The following is a 26,540-nucleotide window of genomic DNA, read 5'->3' as shown; positions in this document are numbered from 1 at the left end:
ACTAATAAAATAATAATAAAATATCATATTAAAGTATTAATAAAATAATATTTATCTAATTAAATAATTATAAAATATCAAAATATCTCTAGCATCATTATTACTTTTTAGATTTATCTCTCTTCCAATTGACCATTTTGCCCTTCATTATCTTTTAAAATTCCATCCTTGAGTCATCATTTAATTTGGTAAAATTACAATTTAGTCCTTCATAGTTCTTCATCTATTCAATTTGGTCCTAATTCATCTATTTTCCTTAGTTTCTATATCATTCCACTCTTAAATTATTTACACTATTGGTCCTTCAAATTTTTCATATTTACACTTTAACCCCTCAAATTATGAATATTTACTCTTGTGCAACAAAACTTTTCTCACTTTTACAATTTAGTCCTTTCTTGAATTAATATATCATAATATACTTCTCAATATTGACATAACTCAAAATTTCCCTTTTTGTCACTTTATTTCCTTATTTTACTATATCAAGGATAATATCTTACTGTAAAAATTTTCAGGGTATTACATTTAAAATTAATAGCGTTTCTGATTACGCCATTTGCCTTCGGTTGTTTCCCTTTTCGTTAAGGAATAAAGCTAAACAATAATTGAACTCATTACCACAAGGGTCAATCACTACTTGGGGACAAATGACCTAAAATTTTTTATTAAAATATTTTTCACCGGCTAAAACAGCCAAATTACATAATGATATCTCTTCTTTTGTGAAGATAGATTTAGAAACACTCTACGATGCATGGGAGAGATACAATGACATTTTGAGAAGGTGCCCTCACCATGGGTTACCGCTTTGGCTAAGAGTTCAAACGTTCCATAATGACCTGAATCCTTCGACTCGGCAAATGATTGATGCAGCTGCTGGAGGAACTATCAATAATAAGACACATGAGGCAGCTTACGAATTTATTGAGGAGATGTCATTGAATAACTATCAGTGGAAAGTTATGAGAACAAAGCCGACGAAAGCAGCCAGTGTTTTCAACCTCGACGCGATTACTATGCTATCTAACCAAGTAGAACTCTTAAATAAAAAGATTGACGATTCGTGTGGTTCTACTCAGGTACATCCAGTGATGAGGTGCGATTCGAATAAAGGAGGAGCATGCACAGAATATCAACCCTTCAACCCTAGCATCAAGGAGGAACAAGTCCAATATATGGGTAACAATAACTCTAGATCCCAAAATAACCTATATAGTAACACTTATTATGCAGGTTGGAGGAACCATCCCAATTTCTCGTGCGGCGGTTAAGGAAATCAAAGGCCACAACATTCTCCGGGTCTTCAACAACCACCTTACCAGCAAGAAAAGAAGTCAAACCTTGAGGAGATGCTAACCAAATTCATCTTGGTGTCAGAAACTCGTTTTTTAGAATACTGAGACAGCACTCAAAAATCAACAAGCATCAATCCAGGGGCTCGAAACTTATATTGGACAGCTCGTTAAGTTAATTTCTGAACGACCACAAGGTAGCCTGCCAAGCAACACTGAATCTAACCCAATGGAGCAACTGAACGCAATTGCCATTAAAGATGAGAAAGGGTTAGTTGCAAAACCAAGGCCAGAAACGTTGGTAAGCAAATGTATGAATGAAGTCAGCCAAAATGACCTAAAGGCGGTAAGAAAAGAATATAAACCTCATGTGCCATACCTCAATGCAATAAGAAAAGACCGCTCAGACGAACAATTTGGTAAATTCCTTAAACTCTTAAAAAAATTACATATTAACTTACCGTTTATTGAAGCTCTATTGCATATGTCAAATGCAATGAAATTTTTAAAGGAGCTTTTAGCAAATAAGTGGAAGTTGGCCGAGGCTTCCATGTGAAGCTAAACGCAGTATGCTCAGCTATTTTACAGAATAAACTACCCAACAAATTGAATGATCCAGGGAGTTTTACAATTCCTTACTTAATTAGTAGTTTAGATGTTAATAATGCATTAGCTGATTTAGGGGCTAGTATTAACTTCATGCCTTACAAAATGTTTAAAAAACTAGATCTTGGGAAACCCAAACAGACTAGGATGAGCATTCAATTAGCAGATAAAACTATAAGATTTTTTAGGGGTATTATTGAAGATGTGCTAGTTAAAATCGATAAATTTATATGTCCCATTGACTTCGTTGTTCTAGACATAGAGGAGGATAGCAACACTCCTTTAATTTTAGAAAGACCCTTTTTAGCAACTGCTAGAACGATTATTGATGTTGGCACAGGTGAGTTTACACGTCTTGTGGGAGAGGAAACAATCACCCTTCAAGCTCGCAATTCTTGTAACACATCGAAAATTGAAGGTGATTGTCAAACCATTTTACTAAAATTGATAATATGGTGCAACCTACTTTGCAGGAAATGAGTTTAAAGGAAGTACATGAGCCATTTTCAAGCAATAGTAGAGGACCTATTCATGAAGAACGAAGGCTACAAATCGAGGAGCTAGATGAATGGCGGACACATAAACCAAGAACACACGATAAACCAAAACTACGCCAGAACAAGCTCAATACCTTTCCAAATCAACTTAAGGTTGGAGATAAAGTTTTCTTTGATGCCGTAGATCCTCACATTGTCACTGCCAAACTGAATGAAGAAATTCCTCTTACGGTACTTAGCATTTTCCCATTCGGTACAGTCGAGGTAAGTCATTCCAAGTTCAGTACTTTTAAGGTAAACAATACTCGCCTAAAACCTTATTTTTATGAGATTCACAGCAGGAATGAGGAGTATAAACTCCTCGAACAACAATGACCATTCAATGGAGAGGTAAGTCGAGCTTAGACTATAAATAAGCGTTTCTCGAGAGGCAACCCGAGCACTAACTGTATTAACTTCTTTAAATTCTAGTGTTTAACACTAACTTACTAATGGTGCTCTTGAATAAAGGTTTACCACACAAACACGGCCAAGCACACGGGCGTGCTTAGGACCATGTGAAAATAGGGCAAAGATTTTCCCCAACACGGGCAACGATAAATCGCCAAGGTCGTACGACATGGCCGTGGCCGAACTGCCAAAACAACATGGGAGTCTGACACGCCCGTGCCTGGAAACTATGGCCGAACCTGTCAAATTAACACTGGCGTGCGACACGCCCATGCTGAGTAACTGTGGGCGAACCTGTCAGATTATCACAAGCGTAGGCCTACATACAAGGGCGTGGGAGAAGCGAATGAAGACAAACACGACCGTGCAACACGGCCGTGTGCACCCACACGCCCAAAGAACACGGGCGTGGGCCAAATGTCAGATGCACCCAAATTCAAAATTCGCCAATCACACGGGTAAAAATTGGGGAACACGGGCGTGTCCCCTGGCCGTGTGTCCCAAAATCTATAAATACCCTTCACTATTCATCATCTTCTTCACCCAAAATCCCTAACCCTAGTCGCTGCAAGTCCACACGGCCTCTCTGCCACGCCCGTACGCCGCCTCCAACTCCATTTTCGATGCCCATTCTCATATTTTTAGCATTTGTTTACTCTTTTCTCTTTTATTTTACTTAGTTCTAATGTTAATTACCATGTTAATATTCCTTTATCCCATACTATTTCTATTTTTCTATCATTCAAATCCCATTGTTAGATTAGCTACCATTTATTTCATGTGACATTTTTCTTTATTACTTCATGATTTCTCAAGCCCCATTTACGTATTCTAAGTCAATATTCACTTACTTATTATTCTTTGCCATTATAACCCATGCATTGTGATACATTCATGCTTTTTACATTTCCATCAAGCTCTTTGCCATTTTAATTTTCATATTAATACCATGACATTATGCCATAAAATTTATTGTTTTGGTTAGGTCTGTTAGTGTTAGTAGTTGTGCCTGAAATTATTTATGACATTTTCCTTGTTGACTTTGTTTACATTTTACCTTATCTAATCATCAAAATGGAATAATGGTTTTGCTTGCAGGTATACCATGTCATCTTCACGAGGAAAGAAAGTCGTCGTCCCTACTTCGAAGAAAAGAAAAGGAGCGTCATCCTGTTCAGGTCATACCGCGAAAATTTGTTACCCTTTCCTGTAGTTCTCTATTGGGCCCTAAGAAGAACTTTTCCAGATTCTACTGGCCCGACCCTTGGAAGTGAGCCGCTATATAGATTGGGCCGCGCTAGAACAAGTCCAACTCGCGGATGCAATTTGGGCCCTCCTCACCACCGATCCTTGGAGGCTTTTCTTTGAGATTGTCAAGCCGACATATCTCGAACTCATTATGAAACTCTGCTCAATGTTCTATCTTCAGACCGTGATGGCCCGTTTTGATGACCCGGGAACAATCTAATTTTGCATCGGCGGTCTAGTCCGCCAGTTGAACGTCCCAGAGTTCGGAACCGCACTGGGCCTTTACACTGAGAAGTTCATGGAGAAGAATGAACTCCACGCTCTCAATCGCCACATCCATCACTCTCCTTCACGGTGTTGGAACACCCTCACCCCCGGTGTTGCCTCCTACAATCTTAGCAGCTCCAAGGCATCGGCTCTCCCTCCATCTCTGAGGTACTTACACGCTATTTTGGCTTACAAGTTAATAGGAAGGCGAGAGAGTACTAGCGTTGTCAACACTCACGACTCCTACTTTCTCTTGTGTATGTCACACGAGCACGTCATAGACCTTGCTTATTTCATTGCCCTCGCCATTCAACATCAGACGGAGTGCCATAGGAAGGGGGTCATCTCCATTGGGCTCTATGTGACGCTGTTGGCTCAGCGCTTCGGGATCCTCAACACAGTAGCCCAATCATCCTCTCTCACTTTCATGGGCCAGATGTCCCCACAGGGCATCTCGAGTATGCTAAGTATGAGGATGATCGAGAAACGACGGGGCACCTTTCCTACTCAGTACCCTCTCGCCCAATCCACTGAGGAGGAGGCCTCCAAGGACATTACTGATGATGTCCCTCCACGTCACGAGGACCCACTGTCTCAGCCACCACCTCCTTCTCATCCAGTTCATACGGCAGCTTCATACACTGACATCTCTGAGCGCCTTACCCGATTCGAGCAACAGTGTTTTCAGCGCTTCGATAACTTGATGCTACTCTACAGCAGATTTTTTAGCACTTCCACATCTCATCGCCACCCCCACCTCGTGAACTATCTAGCGATGAAGATGTTTAAAAACTTTTATTTATTATTTATTTTTATGTTTTGACTTTTATTTTAAAACTACTTTTTATTTTTCTTTAAGCTTGTTTTATTAGGTTTTATAGTTTTTATTTAACAATTTTTACTTTCGGCTATTTCATATCAAGTAATTATGCTTCCTTATATTTCCTAAAAAGTTCCTGATTCTGTCACAGTATAAAGAGCTCCTAAGCTCATCATTGCATAGGAACTAAAAACTCCACCTGGAAAAGTTCTTCACGACTGTCATGTCCTGCTCGACCACGACCATAGCTACCACTAGATATAATATTCTTTTGGCACAGGACCTATGGGCTAATGAACCTCTACCACCACTGGAGCATCCTCCTTCACCCTCACGCCATTATTCTCCAAAACTCCAGTTCAAGAAAATTCATTCATAATTCAAGAAGTTTCACTTCTCTCTCTATCTTATGATTATGAATCTATCTTTTTCATTATATCTATCTTTGTACATTGAGGACAATGCACATCTCAAGTGTGGGGGGTCTTTTATATCAGAAAAATCCCTGAATTTTGAATTTTGTTTTATTCTCATGCGATCTTCTTATATCATTATTAGAATGAATTCCAATTAGTCTATAATGTTTATTGATATATCTTGAATTAAAACATAGGCATTTATGCATTGATTGTTTAAACTTCAAGACATTAGGGAATCAAACATGATAAGTTGATTTTTGAAGAATTAAAAACTTTTAGGTTGTTTCCCTAAGTTTAGGTATTACCTTGAGTTGGAATTCACAAGTTTAAACATCAAAAAGCCATAATTTTTGTGAGATCTTGAGCCTTTAGAGCATATATTATTTCTTTCATGCTCACTTTCATTATGAGTGCGTCAATATTGAATTGTTATTTTAGAACTTGCTTGATTATGCATGTCAAGACCACACCATTTGATTTGATATGTCAAAATGATAAAGGCACTTAGGTTTAACCCACTCACTCCATAAAAGCCTACCTTCACAATTAACCCTTAGTGAACCCCTTTGAGCCTAACAACCCATTCAATGATTTACCCTCAATATTAACTCATAACTCATTATTGTTGAAATGCCCTAATTTGATCCCTATTTTTGTCGAGATTTGATTTGAACTAATTGTTTAGCTATGTTTTACTCTTCTATGTAGCTGACTTGTTCTTAAAAAAAAACATGTATACATATTAGTAGTAGTGATCTTCTGAGCTAAAGAAGTTAAATTCCATATTCTGAGAAAAAGCTCTGTTGTACGCAATTGATGACTAGTCATTTTTCTAGTTAGGCAATTTTTCAATTCAATCTCGATTCTAACCCTTTCTTTCGATTTGTGACCACACCCTCTAACCAAAGCCACGTTACATACTTCTAAAGACCTTTTGATTGATGTTTCATCTTAATTTATAGTGGTGGAGATTTGATTTTCATGCAAGCCTATGGTAATGACTTTTCATTATTGACTATTGAGTACTTCATTTATTGTCCTTAAACACCTCGAGTGATTTGAGTGAATCTTTAGTGAAGATGTGAAACTCTGTGATATTTTGAATCAAAGGTAATTACTTAGACGATGGGAGACACCTATATTTTCATGATAAAATACTCAACTTGGAATGTTTGAAACTTTGATGTTCTTTCAGTTGAATTTTCAATGTATGATTACCTAAAAATTATTTTGAGATATTATCGATAGAAATTATAAGTTGAGAAGAATTTATTTTGCTTGAGGACAAGCAAATGCTTAAGTGTAGGGGTATTTGATAAACCGTAATTTATACATATTTCTATCCCATGCTTAGCACATTTTATGGATGATTTTTCTTTAAAATTGGTGAATTCGATGCTTCTAATGCCTTAATTTCATATTTTATACTTAGGTGAGCATAGGAGAGTGAAAGAAACGATAAAGGGGACAAAAACGGAGAAAATGGGCCAACGTATGAAATCAACATGGCCTGGACTTCCTCACACGGGCGAACCACACGACCATGTCCCTTTGGCAAGGTCAAAGCACGATTTACACGGGTAGATCACATGCCTGTGCCCATTTAACAGCCTTGACCACGGCCTTAAGCAATCGTACACGGGCGTGTCCCTGCCAAGCCCAAGTTTAGTCCAATTCGAAAAAGGCCAATTTTGAGAGTTCTTAAGCATTCTAAAGCCTATAAATACACCTTAGAGGAGGAGAAAAGGGGGCGACAGAGAAGTAGGGAACTGCTCAAGGAAAGCCGATTGATCCATCTCAGAAGCCGGATTCATCATCAAGACTGAAGATCTCCCCTCAATTTCACTTCAGGAGTTTTTGGTTTTTCTTTATGTTTTGTATTCATTATTCTTCTGAGATGTTTACCTTTTTAGTTATGAACTAAAACCCTTAAATACCTAAAGGGAATGAAACCTAAGACGGATTTTGTTATTATTATCTGAATTGTATGATAAATATTTGACTTGTTCTTAATTATGTGTTCTTAATTCTTGTTTTGATATTCTAGGATATTGATTCAAGTTAAGCTCTTGTTCAGAGGAGGAATAGACCTTGTCTAAGAGTACATTTGTCATAATTAAGCGGATTTGATTACGCGCCTGGAGATAGAGTGACAAGATTTTGCCGGATTAGGGAAAAACCTAATAAGGGGATCCATAGATCAAGTTAATGCAACCCTAGGGAGTTAATTAGAAAGAGATTTCAATTATTCAACCTAGGGTTAGACGTTGTTAGTCTCGAGAGGGATAATAATATAACTTAGGGATTTCTACGGATCAAGTCAAATGAATAAATCGTCCGATTCAGAGTCAAATAACAAGTGAAGTCTAGGTGGATTTTTCCTTAGGTATTGTCTTAATTCAATCGTTTTTCCAAAAGTAATTCCCCAATTCTATTTTCTGTGAATTCTTAGTTTAGTTAATTAGTTAGTTAAAATAAACCTCATTATTTTTAGGCTAGATAATAAAAAAGACAGTCATTACTAGTACTTTTAGTTCCTTTGGGTTCGACAATCCGGTCTTGCTAAAACTATACTACTGTTCGATAGGTACACTTGCCTTCATTGTGATAATATTTAGTTTCAAGAAAGATTCATTATAAATTTTTAAAACCTGTCACGAATATCACGTATCAAACACATTTATTAAGTCTATTCCTGGAATTTGACTATAACACTTAGCAACAAGCCTTGCTTTATATCTGGGTTCTTTAACTCCTGGAGTTAATTCTTTCTTTTTAAACACCCACTTACAAACGAGCAACCTTTTTACCTTTAGAAAGTTTCACAAGATCTCATGTTCTATTTTTATGGAGTGATTCCATCTCCTCTTGCATAGCAAACATCCATTTTTCTGAGTCTTCACAGCTAACTGCCTCAGAATAATTAGATGGCTCTTGATTTGCATCTATATCTTCAACCACATTGAAAGCATAAGCAACTAGATCAGCCTCGGCATACTTATTTGGAGGTTTAATTTCACTTCTAGTTCTGCTTTTGGTGATAGAGTATTGTGGTGAAGAAGCAACTCTGTTCTCAATTTTTGTACTGGCTTGAGGAGTCGACTCTGTATTAATCTGATGCTCCACCTACTTTGATTTTTTTTATTGGAAGAGTCTTTAAGAGATAAGTTAGGTAGCATAGCAGTTTCATCAAAAACAATATCTCTACTAATCACAACTTTTCTATTTCCAAGGCACCATAACTTATACCCTTTTACACCAACTTTATAACCAAGAAAAACACATTTAATGGATTTCGGTTTCAATTTTCCATTATCAACATGAGCATACGTAAGACACCCAAAGATCTTTAAATTAGAATAATTAGCAGGATTACCAGACCATACCTTCAGTGAAGTCTTTTTCTCAATGGCAACGGATCGAGATCGGTTGATAAAAAAAATGCAGTAGAAGCTGCTTCTGCCCAAAACAACTTTGGTAAGTTGGCATTTGACAACATACATCGAACCTTCTCTATGATCGTTCTGTTCATTCGTTCTACAATGCCATTTTGCTGTGGAGTATGGCAAACTGTCAAGTGTCTCACGTTCTCTTCTGATTTGCATAGTTTATTAAACTTATCAGAACAAAATTCTAAGTCATTGTCTGTGGGAGGTATTTCATTTGTTTTCCCGTCTGTTTTTCAATTATAATTTTTCAAGACTTAAATGCGAAAAACACATCGCTTTTCTGCTTTAGGAAGAACGTTCAAACTTTTCTGGAAAAATCATCAATAAAAGTTAGCATATAATTAGCTCCACCTCTCAAAAGCACTCTGGATGGCCCCCCACAAATCAGAATGAATATACTCCAATGTTCCCTTCGTGTTACGGATTCCTCTGGCGAATAGAACTCTCTTTTGCTTTCCAAAAACCCAGTGCTCACAGAACTTCAGTTTGCAAATTCCTTGCCCATCAAGAAGTCCTCTTTTGCTCAATTCTGCCATGCCATTCTCACTCATATGCCCTAGGCACATATGCTAAAGTTTAGTAATATCATCATCTAACAAGGAAGAGGAAGCGACAACTGCATCACCAGTAACAGTAGAACTCTGCAAAACATATAACTTGGCAGTCTTTCTCTGCCCTTTTATCACAACAACAGAACCTTTAGAAATATTTAAAACTCTAGTTTCAGCTGTGTAACTGTACCATTTTGAATCAAGAGTACTCAACGAAATTAATTTTCTCTTTAATTTTGGAGCATATCGTACGTCACTAAGTGTTCTGATAACTCCATCAAACATTTTAACTTTAATTGTTCCAACACCTGCGATTTTACACGAAGCATTATTTCCCATCAAAACAACATCTTTAGACATTGTTTTGTAAGTTGTAAACCAATCCCGATTGGGACTCATGTGGAAGGTGTAGCCTGAATCAAGTATCCACTCATCGTTCACTTTAGAATTGTTGACAGAAACGACTAGAAGTTCACCATCACTTAGGTTTCTACAACATCAGCTTCACCGGAATTTTCTAGTTGTTTTCCCTTTTGGTTCGCAGCCTCCCTTTTAATCTTGTTCTGTAGCTCATAGCACTTAGATTTAATGTGCCCTTTCTTCTTGCAAAAGTTACAAGTTTTACTTCTGTTTGAAGACTTCAATCTACCCTTAGATTTACCGTGAGGATTTTGTTCCTGTGTCCTTCCACGATCATCATCAACATTCTGGTCTTGTCTCCCACGAACAATGAGACCCTCTCCCTAAGAATCGGGTTTAACCACAATATGCTTCATCTTATCATATGAAGTCAAATAATCATAAACCTCATCAACTGTGAGAGACTCGCGGCTATATAAAATCGTGTCTCTAAAGGTTAAATAACACGGGGGCAACGAACAAAGTAGAATCAACCCTAATCTTCCTTATCATACTGAACCTCCGTGGCCTCCAAGTTTGAGAGAATTTCTTTAACACTGTTAAGTGTTTGTGTACAAACGCACCTTCCTCCAAAAGATGAGTATAAAGACGTTGCTTCATATGCAACTTGCTTGTTAGAGTTTTCGATATACATATTTGTTCTAGCCTCTTCCATAATGCAGCAGCGGTCTTCTCCTTCATCACATCCTGCAAAATTTCATTGGACAAATGTAGATGTAATTGTGTTAACGCCTTTCGATTATTACGCTTCTTCTCTTCATCTGTTAATGTTGAAGGCATCTTATCTATCCCTAACAGGGCATTCTCCAGATCCATCTGTGCAAGAACTACTTGCATCTTAATCTGCCATAACGCAAATTTGGTGTTGCGATCCAGCAGCGGAATTTCATACTTCAAAGACCCATTACCGTGATCGAGATGAACAACCCGGAAGGTCTGACACCAATTTGTGAAAATAAAATTAAATTAAATTAAAGAACACACAGATTTTACGTGGAAACCCTTTTGGGAAAAAAACCATGGGCAGAGGAAATGGAAATTCACTATGTCTAATTCGAATAATTACAAGAAGAATAGACTATGTCTATTTATAGGCTTGTAAAGCCATATTCTAATAGGAGTGTAGTAAGATTGAAACACCTTATTCTAATCAATATAAAATAGATGGAATTTAATAAGGTTTAAAAATCTTATTCTAAAATAAAATAAAAGAAGTGTAGTTCTATATGAATTTTAGTTTTATTTTATTTTACCACTGTATTTTATTTAAATAAGGATTTGGGTCACTTAATTCTAAAATGAATCCGTGTAAAATATTTTCTCTTGTTTGACAAATTTCTTGAAAATATTTCATAAAATTTATTTTCAATGAAAGAAATATACATTTGAGATTTATGATAAAGAGTTTAAATGAAGTAGTAAATTGATTACAAAATGATGTTAAGGTGAAATTATAGTAAATAATGAATTTTCATGATGTTAAGGATTAAATTATAAACTTTATGAAATTTATAATTGAAACAAGAAAAATAATATGCATGAAAATTTGTTATGTGAAATAAGATATTATAATGAATTATTTTATTAAAGTGCTTATATGATGAAAAATAAATTACATGGTAATAAGGGCTAAATTGAAAAATGTACAAAAGTTTAAGTATAAAATAATTTAATAGTTAATAAGAAAATTACGATAAAAGTTTAATGGATGTGTTATGAGATGATGAAATATGCATAAGTATTATAAAAGTGAAATTGTTGAAAAATATGGATTTTTATGATAACAAGGATTAAATTGTTAAATTTGAGAAAATATGTGGATGAAATAATAAAAGTGAAATACATAGAAATTTGACATGTGAAACAAGATATTGAAATAAATTATATGATTAAAGTGTAACAAGAAATAAAATTTATTTAATATGATTAATTAGTTAATATTGAACTTTTATGACAAAAATAGACTAAATTGAAAATTATGAAATTTTATAAGAAAATATTTAATAAGTGAAGAATGTAGTATAGAATGTAATATCTCGGTATTTTGACCTAATGTTTGGGTTGGATATGGGGTGTTACAATGAATGAACCTTATCGGTTTAAAAATATCTTACGAAAAAAATTTTGTAAGATATTTTACAAAAATAAGAGAATAATTTTACGTTGAAAGAAAAACTTTTTACACTGAGTATCTTATTTTACTTAAAACAAATATATTTTACTATTTGTAAAAAAATTATTAATTTAGTTTGATGGAGCCTTCATTAGGAAAATGAACTTACGGTTTAATTGATAAGTTTTAACGTCTTAGATTTGTTGAAAGATTCTTACATAATGTAAGTTCAAGTCGTAATTCATTCATCCCCGCTTCAATAATATATAAAAGAAAAGGTTAAAAGAGTACCGTGAGTGGGGGACTCCCTTTGGATGCCGACAGATTCGGTCCACGTTTTAATATCGGCACGTAGCTTAAGACAAGGGACCCACCTTAGAAAAATGGTTGCAAGAGGTGAAGAATGGAGTTTGAAACGACGGTTGCCTCAGTGCTGTGCTGACGCTGGAATTAGGTGAAAGTGTAATGAGGTTAAAGCACATTTTTTTTCATTCAAAATAATTTTCGAAAAATAATTTTAAAAAATAATTTATTTTTTAGAAAATTAATATTTTTAGTGTTTAAATAAATCTGTATAAAATATTTTTATTGTTTTGTAGATTTCTTAAAATATTTCATAAAAGTTGTTTTCAATTAAACAAACATACATTTGAGATTTTCTTACTTTTTCATTATTTAATTGAATTTATTTTTATCAATAATTTTATATTTTACATTATTTTTGCATATATTAAAAATATTGTGTTAAATTCAGATTCATTACAATGTCATTTTTAATTACATGACTACTAAGTGAGTATTTTTATTTAAAATGTGACATCAACAAAATTGACAAAAAAATTAACGATATCAACAATTAGACTTAATTTTTAAATTTAAAAAGTAAATGGACTATCTTGAAAATAAACGTACAAAGACTAAATTATAAATCTAGGAAGTATCGTAGATTTATGACATATTCTAACATTTGTACTACAAAACATTTATTATTAATATATTTATAATTATAATAAATATTTATTATTAAAATATTAATATTGAATATTTTCAATAATATGTGAATAATATTATTTAAAATTATTATTTTTAAAATTTATTATTAAAATAAAATTAAAATATTAAATAATTTATTAAAATAATAAATTATATTTATTATATTAATAATTTATTATATGACTAAATATAAATAATTAAATATGTATATTTAATAATATTGAAAAATATAATATTTTAAATATTTTTAAAAATAAAATAGAATTTATTATCAATATAATAATATTAAGCTTGATTTAAATTAATTTTTATATAAAATAAAATTATTTATAGATGAGTTTTTTTCAAAAAATGACTTACGCTTTTAAAAAGTGTAAGTCATTTTACAAGAAAAAAGGTTTATTTTATCTTGACCTATAAATTATTTTTCGTTGACCAAACTATTTTCTGTGAAACAAGTACAAAAAGTATAGAAAATATTTCTGTAAAACCTTTTACATGTAAACAAATAGACCCTAAAGAAAAATTGCTTTTCTAAAGTTCGGCTATTTTTGTACTTTCTTATAATAAATAATAAAAAACTACCTTCCTTGTTTTTCTAATGGTTAAAGTTTCTAAAAGGTCCCCGTAGTTTTTTCTTTTTGAAATTTTGATCTTTCTATTATTTAAGGATGATGTTATTTGTGTAAGTAATATTTTGGAACCATCAAACCATCAAATTTTAGTTCAATAGTTAAATCAGTCAAGCCATCAACAAGTTTCAACCCAACCACTAGTTTGATCAATCCAATAAAAGGAATAATTCTGAAAAATAAGTAAAAATTAGAAAAAGAAATTAAAATTTATAAATAAAATAATGATATAAACATCAATTATACAATCTAATTTAGATTTGCTTTTTTCTTTTTAAATACTTTTAAGTATTTAAATGGGTTAAACTTATTGGGCTTTTTTAGTTTGGGACATTAATTTAGGAAAATAAAATTAATTCAACCAATTTTTTTATTGGTTCAACTGTCCACACTTCTGACTCCAATTCACTCTAAAACTGATCTAACCCTTCATTTTCAAACTGATATACTAATTGATCTAATCTAATTTAGACAACAATATAAGTTTCAAACAAATTTTAATATTTAAAAGATTTTAACAAAATGTTAAACTCAGAAAAAAATGTTAAATGTTAATATTTAGAATTTAATAAAAGTATTAAAATCTTAATAAGAATATCGTTTAAAATTATTTTTTAAAAAGTTAATGATCCATTAGCGTAAAAACTGAAGTAGCTTCACACTTTTATAATTATTTATAAGATTAATATTTTAACAATCCAACAATTAAAAATATTAATATAATTATATTTGTCATACATGTATATTTTCAAACAGATTCGATATCTCTTTCATATTGATTTAAAATGCTCTATACATTAATATATAATTACAAGCAAATAGTTAGAAATTTTAAAACTTGCATAAAATTTCACACGCATGATCTACATGAATAAACCATAAAATATAACAGTTGAATTGTTAAAACATTAATCATATAAATAATTTTTACATAGTGTAAATGAACCCTTCCATTAAAAAAACAAATAATATCATCAAATCAATTATTCACAAATATAAATGTATTTACGTAAATTTTAAGACACATATTTTGATCGAACAAAATGTAAACAAAAACATAAAATATTAATTATATTTTGTTAACATTCTAAACAACACTTGAAAAAAAAATAAACGAACCTAAAACTTGTGAGAATGAATTTAAAGGATTAAGCTATGCTTGCAATTGTTAGAATCCTTTTGTTTCCTTTCTGCCATGAAGAAGATGAAAAAGCCAGTAGACATCACTTTTTCCTTTCTGGTTTCACCACACAAAAGATGTTGGTGGAAACAATATTGGCTTCTTCCTTTTTATATGCATTTAGTTAGTTCTTCAATTAGTTACAAGATTTCTTCTTCTTCCTTTTTTTTTTTTTTTGACAAAACTGATTTAAAGAAAAAAGAAGAGTCAAACAAATTAATGTACAAAATGATTCATTTTTGCTGCATTTAGTATCAATTTTTCAAGGTTATCTTACCTTTTAGGTGCGACTCTATATTACCTTTTAGGTGCGACTCTATCGGCTTTTACCGGTTTGCTGGTCAAGAGATTAGGCAGAGGGCATCATGAACTAAAATCAACTCGATTGATTTGCAATTCATCTTCCTGGTCTAAAATAAACACAACCAAGAGATGGAAAACTGATTGGATCACGATAGCAAGCTCGGTCCATTCTCAGAAGCTGTCCGGCCACGACTAGGATTCCTTGACATCTGAATATCGTGTGATGATTGAGTCCTTGATTTTGCATAGGGGGCACTTCTTGATGCAGCTGAAGAGAATGAAATATAAGCTCGGAATAGAAATGAAAAAAGAGGAACAACAAATGTGGCTTTGTGCAAACTTTGATTTTATGCAAAACTTTGCAGGTTTTAATTAATCACTACCATAGGATGTCTCATGTTCATACGATTCCCAAGGGATCTAAAACCAAACAATTTTAATATTAAAAATAGTTATTCACTAAAAAAACTTGTTATAGTAATTGACTAATTGTTATGAGATTTATCCTTAAGGTACTAACCTGCAATCTGCTGTGCTCGAAGGATATTCTGTCGCCGTTTCCACCAACATATTGAACAGATAACAAGGAGTACAAGAGACAAAAATACAGCAAAGGCGATGCCAACCTTCGCACCAGCAGAGAGGTGGGGTCCGCATTTAGGTAGTCCAGGTATGCCGCAGAGACCGTGATTATCGGTAAAACTGCATGGAAATTAAAGTATCCAGTATAAAAGTTGCAATAATAGACGTGCAAGTGTATGATTATGTTTGTTAGTATTTCATTCCTTTTATCATCATCATGTGAAAAGTTCATTACTCTTAGAGAAACATTGCATTGCAGACCAATACTAATGAGATTCTTAGAACATACTTGAAGCTAGCACCATTCAAAAGCCTTCCTCCGAGTGCACTTGGGACTCTTCCAGAAAGAGAGTTGCCATTAAGATTCCTGAAAAATGAGAACTTAAATCAAACTCCCACTGTATTAGATTTCCGGAGTTAACTAACGGGTTGAAAACTTACAGTCTGCGTAATGCAGTCAACTTTCCCAGGCTTTCAGGAATTGATCCGTTAAGGAAATTGTAGGAGAGATCTCTGCAGATATATGTCCACACATTATATCAACAAGACGGATGAAGTTTAGATAAATATTAAATGATGAACTGAAAAATCATGTTCTTTCATAACCCATATATTATTCAGGCTCAAATTGTCCTTTAAGAGAAGAAAGTAAATATTATGCATCCAGAATTTGATGGCTATCAAAAGAAAAGAATGCAGCTAACAACTGAATGGATGCATCGTTGATCTAGAACGCATTAGATATGATGATTTATATCAAACCTACCGCATGCTCATGCAGCAAATACTAAAAAGGTCTACATTGAGTTCTAAGTTGTTTTAATAAATAGCACATACACATTTGGAAAGTAAAATTTCTAATAGAGAAAACTATTGGTTCCCTGGAAAAACTCCTCCTAACACTATAATGTGTTTGTCTTTAAAAATGAAAAGGAACAAACAAGTTAAACAATATCCATTACGGAGGAAACAGACAAAAGGGTTGCATCTAGAGGGACAATCTTGTAAGTGCAGCACAGTTTATCCGCATGTAGATTATTATTTCAAAGTTCTGCATGTAGATGTTAATACAATCACAAGTGTCTTCAAGGACAAGAAATTATGCTGCACTTACAAGATTTCTAAGCTGGTGACTGCTCCAAGTGACGATGGAATGGCCCCATGAATTGAGTTTCCGCTCAAGTTTCTGTAGAAGCCAAGGACAACATAAAGAAGAGGAAGGGATACTTAGCATGTAAAATTAAGAATATGTATGCAACAGTTTGTGAAAGAAAAATAGAACTAAAATGAAAGTGATTGAGAACTTTTTCACTTACATGCTCTGCAGGTGATGTAGTTTGGATATTTCATTAGTCAAGGAACCCCTCAGACCTTGATTGTCGAGACCACTGATCATGCAGAAATAGAAGGAAATTACATATAACATAGCAATATAAATGATTCAGACAATTCACATTAAGCCATGCATGAATCTCATCGTAAGGTTGCAATTAGAACTTCAAAACATGTATGCTCTAGGTTCACAAAGAATGCACTCATTATCCAGGAAACACATGCTATAAGTATACTTGTGCACCACAGCGCCAGTGCATGGCAAGCAGACATTAAATGGAAATTAAGTGGTTTCTTTCCAAAAAGCTTTTAATTTTTCACTAATTAGGATCTTAGGAGTCACAGCTGATGTATAAATGAATAAAGTGCAGAAATTCAGGCCTAAGGGATTAGGGAAAACCAAATCTAAAGAGAAATGTAAGGAAAGCAAATGAATAGAAGCAGCTTCGGCCTTTACTTGCTTCTCATATCTTACAAGCAGTGCTGTTAACAAATACAAACGAAGTGGACAAGGCTCATTAACTAGAAAACTGTGAGTACATATGAGAATCTTTTAGGAACCTCATAGAATTCTTAAGGGATAAGATCCATTATCTAGCAAACAGGAGTAGTCAAGTGGCTGAGAATGCTAAGAGGTAGTTAGGTGCATCTTTTTCCAGGCTTGTGAATAGCACACACTTCTCCATACTTATAATATGACACAAACAAGGTAGAATGATATTGGTTAAAACTTAAGAATGCAACATGTACTGCAGATAGAAAAAAGATGGAAACAGTTTATGATTAACAGCTTCCTTAAAGTGGAAAAAGTTCACTAGTAATATAGATAAAATATCTTAGTAATATCCCTTTGGACATTAATATGCATAGCAGCATAGGAGGCTTTTATCACATCAAAGAACGGTGGAAGAGGCCATAGCAGAGACATCAGTTTCCTCCACATAAATTGTGAAACCAACATGAGAAGATTGAAAAGAACGGATAATATCAGCAGAAACAAAAAACAAAACAAAACTCAATGATAAGACAAAAGATCAAGAAACTACAGGCCGTCAATGAACCACTTTCTGCCAGATTTATCAAAATGACAGTCTGCTCCACTCCATGGATGCTCCTTGGGAACACATGGGTCTCCATTCCACCCAAAACGATTAGGCAGCCCCAATGATTTCTTCAATGACTGCAAAGCCCTAACTAGAACCAGGAATCTTTAACAAGTTAGTAAATGTCTACCACCAATCAGAAAGAATCTTGTTCATGCATAGGCAGTAAAAAACAATTCCCAATACTGGGTCCTCTCATACACAGAATAAATAGTCAGCAGAAGTCATAGAAGCAAAACTATATAAGTAATAGCAGAAAGTAATACCTTCTTCAGGAGAAGTTTTGGATTCAGCAACTATAACTTGAAAGACTTCAATGGCAGTAAGGATAGCATGATTGCCTTTTTTAGGGTGAAGGGTTATTGTCAGAGTCCTCCCACTAAGAGCAACAGTTGTGTTAAGTACAAGTGCAGTATAGCGATCACCACTCATGCCCACAACATCTACATTTTCAAAAAAAGTGTCACCATTTATCAGGACATCAAATACCCTCTTCCCTGCACTGGTGATGGTAGCATCAATTTCTGCAAAGTGTAACCATATTGAATAGTTCTTATTCGGATCCACATCCATCGTATAAGCTAAATCAGGCTTACTATCAGTACTAACAACCGCACTTTGGTAAAGCGCTTCTGGATAGAAATTCGGCACAGTTGAAGCTTTTTTAATGCCACTTTCAGTAGATCTCGGTGCATCAGCATTTTTTCCAAAAGTTCTGATGGGATGCCAAAATCTATCTCCACCCCAATGATCCCCACTATAATCTTCATCAAATTTTGGCTTTGATGTGCCGCAAGTCAGTCTTGAAGTTGTTTTCAGGATTACACCTCTACCCCATCCTGGTCCAAAATAGTACGCTCTTTCATCAATTTGAAGAATTTCAATAGAAATAATTGCTGGATCTCCATGACCGGTACTGTGGAAGCAAATAGATACTGAGCCATCCAAAAGAAACACAAGGGCTTCAGCAAACACCTGTTCATCATTTTTAGACCAACCTGATTTCAGTGAATGAATTATGGTGCCTTCAACAGATACTTCAAATAGAGGTTCATTATCAATCTCATGCTCGACTAATCCAAAGAAGATCCTCACAGAATAGTGCCCCTTTGGTACTCTATTAATTATGTAACAATTTTCTGGTCCTTCAGACAGAGGGAAATAGCGAAGTGTTTTTAGTGGAGGAGTGATATGACTTGGTGCCGTTGCATTAGCTGGAATTCCCCCGGTATATGCAAAATCTTTATACCAACGTGTATAGGTTGGTGGGGTGCGGATATTTTGACGAGCTCCACAGCTTATACGCATAGCATAAGGTGCTGTGGTAAGAAAACATGACCGAGTTAAAAACAAACCAAACAAGAAGAAATTGTTAAATAAGAAAATGAAAAGCAAATGCTCGTTTATCGACAAGCTCTAAGCTACAAATGAAGCAAAATAAACAATATACATATGATAAGCAACTCCACTTAAAGTTTCCATGCTACTCTTTCGTGTTTTCTTGTTTCACAAGACAAAGTTCCATTGTAGTACACTTTCATTTTACCAACTTAAAATTCCAAAACAACAATAGATACTTCTAGAATCCACAACCAATGAATAGATTCTTCATACCTCTCCCCATTAGGCCTTGGAAGAATTGTTATATTTCTTTTTCTTAATAAACTAATTTGTTGCTTAATTCCTTTATTACTTCCACCCGCATGGCATACAAAGAACCAAAAAAAAGAAAACTTAAAAAATTATCCTTCGATCATTTTCCTACATTTTCTCGCATCCAAACAGGTTCGAAACCGAGCAACTGCCTAGATTCTTTGAACCAGACCTATTGACTTAAATTTTCCATATAAAAAAAATTCATATCCACGACCTCACAACTCATTATCATCAACGCGAAACACAAAGTCACAATTCAAAAATAAGCCAATCTAGCAAATCACTGAAGAAAGAAACGAACCGTACACTGAATTATAGAAAATCAAGAGTCATTTCTAACAAGCTCAATCAAAATGCAACTAATCTAACAATTCAAATATTTAGATACCTAACCGAATCTAGAAGCAACCTCAAAAAATTATCCAAATAAAAAAGTTGAAAAAGAAAGACACAGGAGTAGTGTGGAAGCTAACCAGGCCGTGCTGAAGATGAAGAAATAGATGCAAAAAGGAAAACGAGAAGCCATAAGAGAGTAAATCTTAGCATCTTAGCTTAGCTTAAAGCTTTCGAAAATTCTCCCTCTTTGCTTTGTTTTGCTTTGCTTTTTTCTTTATTTTTCTATTGCCTCATTTTCACATTTCTCTCTTATCTTTTTTCTTTCTTATTTTAAAGCTGATTTAGTGAGTAACTCAGTGAGTGTGAGAGTCTTTGGCCGTTTGCAGTGAAATAACAGTCAAGGAAAATTTTAAGGTAAAAATTTAAAGTTAATCCCTGTACTTTGACAAAATTTGAGATTAAATCCCTATGCATAAAAGGTTAAAATTAATTCTTTTTATTTAATAATCTCAATCTAATTACTTAAATCAGAAGTATTTTTATTAGATTGTTTTTAAAATTAAAAATGAGAGGATTGAATTTTAACATATAATATAGAAACCAAATCTCAAATTCTGTACAAATATAGGGGCAAACAACAAATTTTAACCAAAAATTTAACTTTTTATTTCTGTTTTTCGTCAACTCAACTCATGAACGAGATTAGATGCAAAATTCTATAAAATTTAAATATTTACATTTTTTTGTAAAATTTGAAATTCAAAGCTATTATTTATATTAAATTGGAGAATTAGTATTTGAAATTAAAATCGAATTAGTTATTTATTTATACTAATATAAAAACATTTTTAAAAATGTTATAATTAAAATATTTGAATTTAAATATTATCAAAATTCGTAACATTCAAATTTTATTAAAAATAAATGGAATATCTGTATCGTACTATTAATTGTGATTGATGTTGGTACAAGTGAGCTTTGTTAACTGTGATGGACACTTTTTAATCCGACGGCCGTAAAAGGTCATTAGCATCATGTTCTGTCACATGGGCGGTGGAGATTTATTATTGGGGGCCCACTTTTATGTGACTGGTAAATGACATAAGAGGTAGTTGGCAAAGCATCTTTATGAAAAGATATTTAATGATATAATATAATTAATGCATTATTTTATTTTATTTATATATATTAACTGTTTAAATATCGAATTAAGCTTATGTTTATATATTTATGGCTATTTCACGTAAACAAGAGATGCGATTGTGGAAACAGAAGACAAAAGCCACGTGACCAGGCGGAGGGCGCGATAGTTCACGGGATAACTTTGGGAGGAATTAAAAAATCCACTGAATTTACGTAAATGACCTTTTCTTGGTTTTTTTTCAGTTCTCAATTTTTATATTAATTTTGTGTTTTGATTTTTAAAATTTTATTGAAGGAAAATATCTTTTTTTTCGTGGCTCTTCAATATCATTTGATAATTTTAAAAAAATTATAAATATTTCTAAAAGGAATATTTCATTAGAAAAATAATTTCTTGTACACAATTTTAAGTTATTTTATTATTTTAAATTAAAATTATTTACTTTTACATGATAAATTATAGTAATTATTTCATTTGTATTCTAAAACCATAAAATGCGGATTTTTACATGAATATTATAAATATATTAATTAATTACATAATAATATGGCATTCTAATTATTTACTTAAATAATATGAAATGATAATTAAATTGACTGACAATTTGAGTTTTTCAAAGTAATTTTAAATTATCATTATGATGTGACGGAAGTTTTATTTTGTTAGATTAATGTTTTCATCTGTCATCTCGTATTTTAAATCACCATTAGAATTTAAATGAAAAATTAAAAAATTTAAATTATTGTTCAAAAGATAAAATTTTAATTAATAATTTAAAATTTTAATTATTTTAATAAATAATAGTTATTTTAATATTTTAATAAAAGAATTAAAATTTTAGTTGTTGTTGTTGATGATGCAGTCCTAATACCTTGAGACAGTGGAGAAGTAGTTAAATTGGCTTTTGGCCTTTAGTATAGTGCGGAATCTGAGGGAGTGTTGTGTGCCAAAAGTAAGCGCATGGCAACTTCGCCAAGATTTCGGATCAATTGCCTTTATTTATTTTTTCAAAAAATATTTTTATCATTATCATTTTATTAATATGGATAAATAAATAAATAAATAAATATGGATTTTTAATGACAATTCCACAGTGTCTCAAAGGTATGTTTGTAAAAAGCTGACTTCAATCTGTCGGTTCCATGGGATTTGTTATTTATGAAATGGAATAATGAAAAATTTAGTCTTTAATGTTTATAATTTTTGTTAATTTAATTTTTATTTTATTTTGAATTAAACTTGATTATTAATCTTTTAAAAGAGTTAATTTATTTTTATTTAACATAAAACTGACTAAACCATTAATTTTTTAATGATGTTGGTGTGACAACACGTGTGATAGTTTATGTGCACTTTATGATAATATGGATTTATTTGCTCTTATATGTCACATCACAAATAATTTAAATTTTATAAAAATATTCAAAATAAAAATTCAAAAATTATAAAAGTTCATAAAAATTAAAAAAATTAGTATGAAGTAAATGCGAATTTACACATGAAGCTCTCATGTTTAAAAAGTTAACATTTTTGTTGGTATTTTCAATAAAAAAATTTTAATTCACTTTTTTTTTTCAAATGGTTGATGGTCAAATCTGATTTCTTTTAAAAGGTTGAGACTCAAATTTAATCCCCAAAAGAATAAAGATTAAATTAACAAAAAATGTAACTAAAATCAATATTATACCTTACAAATGTAGTTTGACTAGGATACTAGAATTTGCATTCTTATTGAGTGACACAGATGGTTCTAACTTAGATTTATTTTAACCGATTAACCTTTAATCTTATTATGTGCACATGTCATGTGTAAGTTCTGCTGAGTTTTTTTTTGCCCTTCATTTGCTATGCTTTTATATTGGTCATTGATGGGACATGTATTATGAGTGATATATAAGCTAGAATTTTTTCCAAAGGTTAAAGGTGAATTAGAAATTTTCATAAGAATTAAACTACAATTTTACTATTATATTAGTTTACAATTTTATAAAAGATAATTATTTGATACACATAAACTTTTTAATTTTAGGGTGGAGTTAAAATTTTTTTGTGTCATTATAAGTTATATTTAAAATTAAAATAAATAAATAAATTACACATGTAGTAAAATCTCAACCCGTTTCAAGTTTACAATCGTCGCTATATCAAATAATTTTAGACGAAATTAAAATTTTATCAATTTTAGATTAAAATATAATTTTAATCCATAGTAATATATAAAATTATAGTTTTTTAAAGGAATCCAAAATTCTGTGGCTGCCCCTAATTTGTACTGTAATTATAAACCCTTAAAAGAAAAGAGTAAGATGAAGAATAATTTCCCTCTCAGGTGCATATCTTTCATTTATAAAACAACATATGATGAAAATAAATCTTGGTTGTGTCTCAACATGGCTATAATCATTGCCTTCTTAGGGTGTTCAAATTGTAGGACAATAATAGCTAAGCATGAAATTGTCTAAGGTTCCTCTCATCATCATCATCATTCATTGCCTTCTTTCATTCTATCTTTTTCAAAGTGAATATTCTTTTGGTAATCAAATTGTGGGACAATGACTAAAGAAGATACTCCTCCTCTCATGTCTAATTCACAATGATTATTGAGGTTAGTACCAAAAAAAATGACCTATTATTAAGGATTTATATGATCAACTGATGGTGAATCGAGAGCAATGAGTCACATCTACATCATCATTCACAAATAAAAAATAAAATGAGAAAGAAAAATTGATAAATCAATTCAAAATTTTATCTTTAACTAAAATGATTTATCCTCGAGAGTTACCAATTAATTTATCGAGTTTGATAAATTTGATTTGGATAAATTTAAATTTAAATAAAAACTTTAATTTTAAATTAATATGATTGGATTTGACTCAATTCAAATTATTATAGAGTAAACTACAAAAATAGTCACTTTTGTTTGTCTCAAATTATATTTTAGTTATCTATGTTTGAAATATTACGTTTTAGTCACTTATGTTATTGTTTTGTTACAAAGTGGTTACTCTGCCGTTAAGTTTCTTTACCTCCCAAACGGCAATCTTATGTGGCAGCCTAAATGGGTTTTAAATGCCAACTTGGATGTCCAACTAGGACGAGAATAGGTTTTTTAATTAAATAAAAATTTAAATTAATTACACATTGAACTGGAAAAAAAAATTGGCAGTCTCCTTTTTCTTTTAGTTTTCTTTTCCATTTTGACTAAAAAAACTATTCTCATCCCATTTGGACATCCAAGTTGGCATTTAAAACCTATTTGGACTGCCACCTAAGATTGTCGCTAGGGATGTAACGGAGCTTAATGGCGGAGTAACTACTTTGTAACAAAATGATAATATAAGTGACTAAAACATAACGTTTCAGACATAAGTGACTAAAATATAATCTGAGACAAACAAAAATAACTATTTTTATAGTTTACCCATTATTATATATAAATAAATAATTTACTTATTCCTTAAATATTATACATTTAATAATATTTAATTATTTAATATTCAATGAATAATAAATTCAAATTAAATACTCTTTACACTATGGTCAACATGACAAGGTTATTACCACTATATAACCAGAAATAAGGCTCATGTTAATTTAGTTTAATTCATAATTTAGCTATTGAATTATATACATTTTTCTATTTAGATTTTTTATTTTATTTTGATACTTGAATTATTATTTTCATCTCAATTTATTTCAAAATAAAATAGTTGGTAATGATAAGGTGACACATTGCATATTCTTATTGGTTATTGGTAATTTTAGAGATAACATGTGATGAAAATGATATTTCAAGTGCCAAAATGAAACAAAATGAAATACCAAAATATGGAAAAAAAATATAGTTCAAAAGTTAAATCGTAATGTCTTGTAATTTTGCGATGATCTTCATCCATAAGATATTTCATGATTTTGTTTTACAAAAACTATTTTACTTACACATAAATATCTAGTATTATATTGTGTTTGGTTCAAACTAATAAATCAAATTCTATAATTCTTTCATATATTCTTCAAGTATTGTTTGAATTATATATTTATTATTATAAGCCAAGAAAAGTTAACATTTAATCCATTATATTACATTGTATTATATATTTTGTCTGTAAGGCCCAAATTTTGACCGGGCCTTAATACAAACAAGCCCAAATCAAACCAAACACTACTCTAGCCCAAAATTTTACAAGTCCGTAACCCAAAAAAGAAAAAAAAAAGCAGAAACAAAAAAATTCTAGCAGCAGTGTGCGCCGGTCCCCACGTGCCTGGTCAGCGCGTTCAACGCTCGAGGCTCAACCACTCCCTGGCCTCGTCCCATCGCTTCCAAAGACCTGCAAATAGTGAGAAAAGAGGAGAGCTAGCAGCAAAGAAACATAAAATGGGAAACAATAGCCTAGCAATAAAAAGTAGCATGAACAATAGCAAGAAAGATTGTAAAAATTGGCTACAAAGCCACCAAAAACAGATTGTAAAAAGGGGGGGGGGGATTCTTGAATATTGGAGGACCAAAAAAAAAATCAATATAAAAAAATTGAATATTGAGAGCAATCGAATAGAAAAGTCGAAAGGTGATTTCTTTTGTTTCTTTTCCTCTCCACTACTATTATTCTTAGATAGATATAAAAAAATATATCAACTCTTACCTTGTTTGGGCGATCGGAGAGTTTAAAACCGAGAGTTTTCCTTAATTTCTATCGGCTTTCGTGAGGTTTTTGGGTATTTTAACCACGGATCTAGGGCGAGGGGAGCAAAAGAGTTAAAAAGGGGTTGATTTTACACTTTCGGCCGCCGTATACGACGGTCGCCGATGACGGACGGACGGTGGTCCGATCGCCGGAAATCATCTAGCCCAGAGCACCAAAACCCTTCCCCTTTTCTTTTTTTTTTAAAAAACCATAGCTGAAATGAAATTTTAAAAAAAAAAATTGACTTTTATAACATTTATAAAACAGCGTCGTTTTGGCTTAGTGCCTACTGATATAAAACGGCGTTGTTTTGGAGTAAAACGGGTCAACCCGACCCGCTCTAATTAGGATCCGCGTGTTTTTGCAGCTAGGGGAATATTTTCGCACCTGGTCCTTCCGCTTTGTCGCATGTTTTTAATTGAATCATTTTGTTTCTTTTGACTTTGTAATTTTGCCCCA

The 26,540-nt window shown here is 32.4% G+C and overlaps 1 protein-coding gene, 1 long non-coding RNA gene and 1 other non-coding gene across 3 annotated transcripts; all 3 read right to left on the bottom strand.

Annotated features, from left to right (window-relative positions):
* Window positions 1-699: 699 nt before the first annotated feature.
* Window positions 700-805, bottom strand: LOC128281204 (small nucleolar RNA R71). Its single transcript, XR_008271417.1, has one exon. It is a non-coding gene; the product is annotated as a small nucleolar RNA R71 (small nucleolar RNA).
* A 13,959-nt stretch (window positions 806-14,764) lies between these two features.
* On the bottom strand, window positions 14,765-20,611 carry LOC108457384 (receptor-like protein 4). Its single transcript, XM_017756413.2, has 9 exons — window positions 20,390-20,611; window positions 18,527-19,579; window positions 18,204-18,351; window positions 17,142-17,213; window positions 16,940-17,011; window positions 16,267-16,338; window positions 16,115-16,192; window positions 15,764-15,945; window positions 14,765-15,511 (listed from the first exon to the last, which is right to left on the bottom strand). The coding sequence occupies exons 1-9, from the start codon at window positions 20,460-20,462 to the stop codon at window positions 15,390-15,392; spliced, it is 1,872 nt and encodes a 623-aa protein (XP_017611902.1). The 5' UTR covers window positions 20,463-20,611; the 3' UTR covers window positions 14,765-15,389.
* A 4,824-nt stretch (window positions 20,612-25,435) lies between these two features.
* Window positions 25,436-26,304, bottom strand: LOC108456498 (uncharacterized). The gene is made up of 2 exons (XR_001866945.2): window positions 26,040-26,304; window positions 25,436-25,727 (listed from the first exon to the last, which is right to left on the bottom strand). It is a non-coding gene; the product is annotated as an uncharacterized LOC108456498 (long non-coding RNA).
* Window positions 26,305-26,540: the final 236 nt, after the last annotated feature.

This window comes from Gossypium arboreum, chromosome 9 (genome assembly GCF_025698485.1).
Source record: "Gossypium arboreum isolate Shixiya-1 chromosome 9, ASM2569848v2, whole genome shotgun sequence".
NCBI lineage: Eukaryota > Viridiplantae > Streptophyta > Magnoliopsida > Malvales > Malvaceae > Gossypium > Gossypium arboreum.
Note: the sequence above shows the minus strand (reverse complement) of the source record. Positions and strands in the feature narration are given on the sequence as shown.